General features: G+C 46.7%; 1 protein-coding gene across 1 annotated transcript in view; it reads right to left on the reverse strand.

The window, feature by feature from the left end:
- Positions 1-6,237, reverse strand: part of LOC141107447 (uncharacterized) — a 15,330-nt gene extending 9,093 nt beyond the window's left edge. The window contains 2 exon segments of the mRNA XM_073598169.1: positions 220-377; positions 6,044-6,237. Of these exon segments, the coding sequence (XP_073454270.1) occupies positions 220-297 (78 nt within the window). The 5' untranslated portion in view covers positions 298-377; positions 6,044-6,237.
- Between the last annotated feature and the right edge of the window lie 2,582 nt (positions 6,238-8,819).

Below are 8,819 nucleotides of genomic sequence, written 5' to 3' on the forward strand. Positions count from 1 at the left end.
GCTGTGGGTCGCATCTTTACTGGATTCCCCGATTGGATGGGAGAGCTCAGTAAAGGTGGCGGCTGGAGGACCCTCTTCTGCCACCTGTAAAAGTGATCCAGTGGCTGTATAGCCACTTGCATCACATTTATCTAATAGGGAATTGCTTTAACCTTAGGCAGTGTATGAACATCATATGAACGGGAAGTGGATTCATGGAAGTGGATCATTCATATTCACCTGTGGAGAGTGATGATAGGAAGAGCTCTGCACTGGAGTGATCATTATCCTGGGATTATAGTGATCTCTCTTCTCCATCCATATACAGTATATACAGAACCTCCTTCACAGCTTTACTCCGGGAAATGAGTCTTCATTTGGCATTACCGGAAACCATCCTAAAAAAAATAAGAAGACGATAAATGTTACATATACAGTGCATCCGGAAAGTACTCACAGCGCTTCACTTTTTCCACATTTTATGTTACAGCCTTATTCCAAAATGGGTTAAATTCATTATTTTCCTCAAAATTCTAAAAACAATACCCCATAATGACAACATGAAAGAAGTTTGATTGAAATCTTTGCAAATTTATTAAAAAAAAAAAAAAAAAAATCCCATGTACATGTAGTGCTGGTAGATTTGTGATCTACCATATGTTAGGTAAATTTAGTAACTTGTTCATTAGGAAGGTTAAGTTTGCCTCTGTTCCAGCTTGGCTGACGTTGTGTGTGTTTCCATACTGACCGGTGGGTGTCGCTGTTATCACTGGTTAGTGTTGGAAAGGCAACGTGTCAAAGCGTATGGATGCTCTTCTGTTCCGAAGACAACTCAGTGGAGGTGGTCCTCCGAGTTGCATTCTGGGCGAGGGTATTTATGGGACAGATGCCATTTTTTTTTTGTTTTTTTTTACAGCCACCTGCTGGCCCTCCTGGCTGACAGGTATGCGTTAGAGAGCAATCTTGTGGTCCTCCGTTCCATAGGCCCACGTCGTGCGGCGCAGGGGTGGGCCCAGAAGCTTGTCTGGGGCCTACCACAGCAGCCGAGGAACGGTCCTGAGCTGTCTATCCTGAGTGAAGAAGATGGACAACCGAGGAGATCCCAGGGGAGGACCCGTCATGGAGGGATCATGCAGAGTGCTGGTCTGGAGAGGGGCCTGGTGACTCGGTTGGAGGACGTATTCTAAAGTAACTATACAGCATAGTGTTGCCGGGTTGGCTTAAAGGTTCAAGCACTGTGACTGACGTTCATTAGAGGAAAATAACCAATACATCCTGTGGCAGGGGATCGTACAAGTTTATCTCAAGCAAGTCTGTGGCAGAGACTTTTGTTCGTGCTGCGTACTGGCTGCTAGGCAAGTGAGAGAGGCCTATCCAGGCGAACAAAAAGTGTGAGGGGAGTGCATTCTATTGTAATATCCAAATTCTACCAGGACATTTGTCAAGAATCCTATAAGAAGATATTTGAGTTTCTCCTGCAGTTTCCTTTCTGCCTCTTTCCTGCTACTTCCTGAGTAAATTGTTTAATAAAGCTTTGAAAACGTACTCAAGTGTCGGTGCGTGTGTCGTCCAGAGGTAAGCTCAACGGAACCCCTAGACCCGGTGCCGGTGAAACAGAGGGAAGGAGAGTGAAGGTAACAAGCCCGCTTAAATCAGCAGCTCCACCGAGAGTTATTGCTACATATATAAGTATTCACTGCCTTTATCATAATACTCAAAATTGAGTCTCAGGTACATCCTGTTTCCACTGATCATCCTTGAGATGTTTCTACAACTTGGCGTCCACCTGTGGTAAATTCAGTTGATTGGACATGGTTTGGAAAGGCACACACCTGTCTATATAAGGTCCCACAGTTAACAGTGGATGTCAGAGCACAAACCCAGCCATGAAGTCCCAGGAATTGTCTGTAGACCTCGGAGACAGGATTGTATGGAGGCACAGATCTGGGGAAGGGTACAGAAAAATGTCTGCAGCATTGAAGGTCCCAATGAGCACTTTACCGCTAATGCCTGGTGCTTTCAGTGTGAAAGCAGCCTTCAGGTTGTCATTAAGGGGGATTGTTTGTAGAATTTTGAGGAAAATAAAGAATTGAATCCATATTGGAATAAGGCTGTAATAACAAAATGTGGAAATAATTAAGCGCTGTGAATACTTTCCGGATGTACTGTACAGTAATCTCTACAGTTTATTATCCTGACAAGAGCGTACCCCCCCCACAGTGCGCAGACCACACTTTCTTTTCCATAACATTATGAGCACCCAATAGAACAGAGTAGGTCCACTCAGAACAGCCCTGACCCGTCTCATCATAGACTCCACTAGCCCTCGGAAGGTATGCTGTACTATCTGGCACCAAGCCATCACTAGCAGATCCTGTAAGTTGTGAGCTGGGTCCTCCATGGATCGGACTTGTTTTTCCAGGCGCATTCTACACATGCTCGTTTGGATTGAGATCCGGAAAATTTGGAGGCCAAGTCAACACCACAAACTCGTCGTCGTGTTCCTCAAACCATTCTTGTAGTGTGGCAGGGCAAATTATCCTGCTGAAAGAGGCCGCTGCCATCAGGGAATACGGCTTCCATGAAGGGGTGTTCTTGGTCACCAACAACGTTTAGGTAGGTGGCACATGTAAAGTAACATGCACATGAATGGCAGAACTCAAGGTCTCCCAGCAGAACATTACTCTGCCCCTGCTGGCTTGCCTTCTTCCCATACTAAATCCTGAGGCCATCTCTTCCCCAGGTAAGCGACGCACCCCGGTCATCCACATGATGGAAAAGAAAATGCCATTGATTAGACCAGTACTGCCTTCTATTGCTCCATGGTCCAGTTCTGATGCTCATGTGCCCATCGTAGCCCATTTTGGCTGTGGAGGCGAAACATATCAGCTGAAAATGGTGTTTTGGGCATTTTGCTGATAAAGAAAAAGGCGCCGAAAATCCATATGATTTTGCTGCAATTTTACTGAGCTCATGGTAAGTTTTTCATAGATCATGGGACTCAAAAAAAACCACATCAGAAACATAACACGGGTGCATTATTGATGCGTTCTTGCTGCGTTTTCAATACATTTCAACGGGGGAGGTGCATTTTTTTTTTTAATTGGGGAACCAGTGATGCCAATATAGTGATCAGTGTTTAAAAAAAAAAAATGCACTGTCACTGTACTAATGACATTGGCTGGGAAGGGGTTAACAGGGCGATCAAAGGGTTAAAAGCAGTGATCCTCAAACTACGGCCCTCCAGCTGTTGCGGAACCACGCGTCCCATAAGGCATTGTAAAACTCTGACATTCACGGAATGGACTAGGCATGATGGGAATTGTAGTTTCTGAACAACTGGAGGGCCATAGATTGAAGACCCTTGGGTTAAACTGATTGTAAATGATAGTTTTTTTTTTTCAAATAACAAACATATCATACTTACCTCCACTGTGCAGCTCATTTTGCACAGAGTGGCCCCGATCCTCATCTTCTGGGGTCCCTCGGCTCCTCCCTACATTAGATAACCCCCTGGGAGAAGCAGAAGCGCTCTCCCGGGGGGGGGGGGGGGGGGGGGGTGTTTTACCTTGCGGGCGCGCTCCTGAGTCCAGCATTTGCGTCCATAGACATGAATGCCGGACTCGGCCCCCGAGTCATTGGATTTAGTTGACAGCAGCGGGAGCCAATGGCTGCGCTGCTATCAATCTATCCAATCAAGAGCCGGGACCCTGTGGAGAGAGGGACAGTGCGTCCCCGCCGAAGAGATGAAGGGGCTCAGGTAAGTAAAACGTGGGGGGGGCGGGTGACTGACAGGTGTTTTTTCACCTTAATGAATAGGATGAGGGTTTACAACCCCTTTAACTGTGTTCCATGGGAGTGTTTTCTAACTGTGTGCGAGGGGGAGGTACTGGGGGAAGGCAGAGATACGTTTTCTTGCTTAGCAGAAACACAAGATCTCCATCTTCACCTCTCACAGAACGGCGATCTGCCTTGTCTCGAGAAAGGCAGAACAGAGGTCCGCCTTTCTCGAGAACGATCGGTGGGTCCCGGTGAACATCGGGGGGGTCCGTGAGTCCAATCACAGTGGGAGGTGGTTGTCACGCCCCAGACCTGGAAGAGGTGATCACATACCAGGGATGCGATTTCACCTGTAGGAGCCGCCCCTCCCCCCCCCCCCACACACACGGTACATATACAGGGGAAGCTCGGTGTGGTTCAAGGGATGGATTTTTTCTTGCGCTAAAAGGTGCCAATAATGGTCGACAATAAACTCATATTCCTGATATTAATTAGTTGAATACTATATATAAAAAAAATATATATGTAGCGGGCACCTACTTTTATGTAGGTGCCCTTTTTGCTAGCTTACAATTTCAGGTAAATTTAGGCAGGCTTGTACCATTATAGCAGGCCTGTTTGTTTATTTGGGATCTGAGTGACAGGCAGTTTGTATGTGAGTTCTGGCCAATCCTTAATTTGTTTGGCAGGAGGCGGGGCTCTCATATAAAAAGCCGGGTCACATGGTGTGAGGAGAGGTCGAGTTTGGAGGAGAAGCCCAACCTGGTTCCTGGAGGGGAGAGGTTCCCCCTTCCAGGGAGCCAACGGAGCCCCTCTTCACAGAGGGTGAGGGGAACCGGCACCCGGTGGAGAGTTGGAGACACTGTACAGCATGTAGTCGCTGGTGTTGTTGGATGCCCCTGCGGGGAAGGGAGCGTGCCAGAAAGGAGGAAAGGGATGAAAGAATCATTGCTGAAGAAGTAGCAACTAAGCGATCGATCGTTTATGAGTGGTACATGGGCTGTTGATCAAGTGAGTGAAAGCCCAAGGGAAGGGTACTGCCAGAGGCTGAGGGATGTTGATACGGGAGTCACTGAGATGGGCAGTGATGACCTGTGACTTCGGGTTCAGCAATGCCCCGGGATTCCAATCACTCAAGTGGGAGGAGTTATTCAGAGTGACTTTTCTTTAGATAAACTTGGAAGTACCATGTAGATGGGAAGTAGTGGTAAAAAGGTGGCGGTAAAGCTACAAGTACACATATATAGAGATACAGACTGTTCTTGAAAAGTTCTGCAGATGAAGAAGTTATTCAGAGTGACTCTTTATCAATTATTCTCTATCAAATCTACTTCCGTCTTCCCTAATGAAGAAATCACAGAGTGTATTCCTATTATCCGCAGTGATTCTAAGTCTTTGCATGAGAGGCAGAGAAAAGATTATAAAGCAACAAAAGAGCAACTCAGAAAACTCTTCTCCTATCCCAGTTTATGTTACGCAAATAAAAGCAAGAGAAAAATACAATAAGGACTGTTTATGATTTGATGGGCTGGGTGGTAAAGTGAATTACGGATATAATTATTAATCAGCCGCTCCTTCGGGGGTAGGCGCTACACATTAAAATATATATATATATATATATATATATATATATATATATATATATATATATATATATATATATATATTTTAAACTGTCATTTTTGGTTTGAGTTTTTGGCTGAGTAGATCCTGAATTTTCAGTTTCTGCACCAAAATTTCCATCGGGTGCCTGTAACGCCCCGCCCACTCTGCGGCTCCACCCCCCCATACACAACACGCTGCGTGGGACATTTTTTCTGCTTTCCATCACATCAACTTCAGGGACAACATGTTCACTTGCTGCCTAATAAATCTCTCGCACTTTCCAGATCCATTATAAGAAGACAATCAACAATAGTGGCTTTACCCATCAATGGTGATGAGAATGTGATGTGTGCGGAGGGACCACACTGCCTGTACCTCTGGGGACACTATGGGGGTCTTCTATATGACGTCCCCTCCCCCCATGACGTCACACCAGGGACAATGCTAGGACCCCCCCTCACATCAACACCTGACTCTCAGGTGGGGGTCACACAGGAAGTTGGTGCTCTGAGTAGAGGGGGGGGGGGGCACATTTCTGTGAACACCCATCCATACAGAGCTGTGTGATGTGATCTCAGGCTGTGTGCACCATTTCATGTCTTCCCCAGGGCTGAGAAGTGACAAATACTCTTTAATGAGCCTGCAGCGCCCCCTCCGCCCGCTGTGACCCCGTTATTACCTCTCCTCTCCGCTCACCTCCGGGGACACACCGCCGCCTCCTACAACAACACAACCGGAAGTGACGGGAGGGGGAGGAGACGTGAAGAGGGAGTGGGAGGGACCCCCCTCCGCTCCAAGACTTCCTTTCCCTCCCCGACCAATCCCAGAGAGACTTGGGAGCGGCCAGACTCCTCCCAGGAGAAGGATTAGAGGTGGTGGGAGTGGGCGGGGTCTGGAGCTAGAGCGCGCGTCCCAGGTCTTCAAATCCCGGAGGGGAAGGACCAAGGGACATGGTAGTGGGCGGCGACTGGATTAAGGGACGGGCGGGGCCTGGAACTATAGCGAACGCTCCGATTCGTCACCGACCCGCAGAGAGGCGGGGGCGCCAGTTTTAGTCATAGATGAAATCCCTCCTTTTATTAGCCGACCAATCATGGAGAGACTTGGGGCGCCCGTGTCCTCTATTGGGCCGGTGTTCTGCGCCGTGTACAGCTGACTCACAGCTGTTTATGTTCAGCTATTTTCGGCGGCCTTGTAGTGGTTCGTACTGCGCAAGCGCTGTGCCCGCGCATTAGCCGTCGGGGAACCTTTTTTCGGCAGGACACCTGACTAGAAGTGATGGAAAGTAGGCGGTAAAAAGGACAAGGGAGTGGGCGGCGCCTGTAAATGATCGTGCGCTGTTCTAATCCCTCCCTTTCCTGGTCGACCAATCATGCTTCATCCGGGGGTGGGAGTGATGTGAGTGGGCGGTGACGAGAGGGAATGGGCTGGGCTCAGCGGAGGGATAATATAGGCGGGGCGCAAATACCAAGAAGGGGGCGTGTACTGTGTAAGGTGCGTGGTTCGTTACGTGGAAAGAGGGCGGTACGACAACAAAAAGCACCTAGCTCCTCCCCCCGCACATGGTACTTCTCTCTGCTGCCCAACGAGCTCTGTCAGCTTCAATCCGCTGCTTCCCTAGATCGGTGGTTCTCATCTCCGGTCCTCAAGCTGCCCTAACAGGTCATGTTTTCAGGATTTCCAATATTTTGCACAGGTGATCTCCTCAGTTAAACTTCCTTTTCATCTCAGGGAAATCCTGAAAACATGACCTGTTAGGGCGCTTAGAGGACTGGGGTTGAGAAATACAGCTCTATAACCCAACAGGTCATGTTTTCAGGATATCCCTGAGATGAAAAGGAAGTTTAACTGATGAGATCACCTGTGCAAAATATTGGAAATCCTGAAAACATGACCCGCCGGGTATAGAGCCGCGTGTCTCAACTCCAGTCCTCGAGGCCACGTTAACAGGTCATGTTTTCAGGATTTCCATTATTTTGCACAGGTGATCTCATCAGTTAAACTTCCTTTTCATCTCAGAAAAATCCTGAAAACATGACCTGCTGGGTATAGAGCAATGTAACGGATCAACTCAGCTGTGCAAAATAATGGAAATCCTGAAAACATGACCTGTTAACGTGGCCATGAGGACTAGAATTGAGAAACACTGCTCTATACCCAGCAGGTCACGTTTTCAGTATTTCCAATATTTTGCACAGGTGATCTCATTAGTTAAACTGGCGTTTCATCCCAGAAAAATCCTGAAAACATGACCTGTTGAGTATAGAGCAGTGTAACGGATCAAATCACCTGTGCAGAATCATGGAAATCCTGAAAACATGACCTGTTGGGTTATATAGACCAGTGTTTCTCAACTCCAGTCCTCAAAGCGCCCTAACAGGTCATGTTTTCAGGATTTCCATTATTTTGCACAGGTGATCCCATCTGTTAAACTTCCTTTTCATCTCAGAAAAATCCTGAAAACACGACCTGTTGGGTTATATAGACCAGTGTTTCTCAAATCCAGTCCTCAAAGCGCCCTAACAGGTCATGTTTTTAGGATCGCCATTATATTGCACAAGTGATCTCATCAGTTAAAATTCCTTTTCCTCTCAGGGAAATCCTGAAAACATGACCTGCTGGGTATAGAGCAGTGTTTCTCAATTTCAGTCCTCGAGGCCACTTTAACAGGTCATGTTTTCAGGATTTCCATTATTTTGCACGGCTGATTTGATCTGATTTGATTTGTTACACTGCTCTATACTGAACAGGTCATGTCTTCAGGATTTTCCTGGGATGAAACTGAAGTTTAATTGATAAAATCACCTGTGCAAAATATTGGAAATCCTGAAAACATGACCTGTTAGGGTGCTTTGAGGACTGGAGTTGAGACCTGCTCTATACCCAGCAGGTCATTTTTCAGGATTTCCAATATTTTGCACAGGTGATTTTATCAATTAAACTTCAGTTTCATCCCAGGAAAATCCTGAAAACATGACCTGCTGGGTATAGAGCAGGTCTCAACTCCAGTCCTCAAAGCGCCCTAACAGGTCATGTTTTCAGGATTTCCATTATTTTGCACAGCTGGTTTGATCCGTTACACTGCTCTATACCCAGCAGGTCCTGTTTTCAGGATTTTTCTGAGATGAAAAGGAAGTTTAACTGATGAGATCACCTGTGCAAAATCATGGAAATCCTGAAAACATGACCTGCTGGGTATAGAGCAGTGTAACTGATCAAATCAGCTGTGCAAAATATTGGAAATCCTGAAAACATGACCCGTGAGGGCGCTTTGAGAACTGGAGTTGAGAAAAACTGGTCTATATATCCCAACAGGTCATGTTTTCAGGATTTCCATGATTTTGCACAGGTGATTTGATCCATTACACTGCTCTATACTTAACAGGTCATGTTTTCAGGATTTTCCAACTCCAGTGCTCAAAGCGCCCTAACAGGTCATGTTTTCAGGATTTCCA

The sequence above is a fragment of the Aquarana catesbeiana genome, linkage group LG09 (assembly GCF_042186555.1).
Source record: "Aquarana catesbeiana isolate 2022-GZ linkage group LG09, ASM4218655v1, whole genome shotgun sequence".
Classification (NCBI taxonomy): domain Eukaryota; kingdom Metazoa; phylum Chordata; class Amphibia; order Anura; family Ranidae; genus Aquarana; species Aquarana catesbeiana.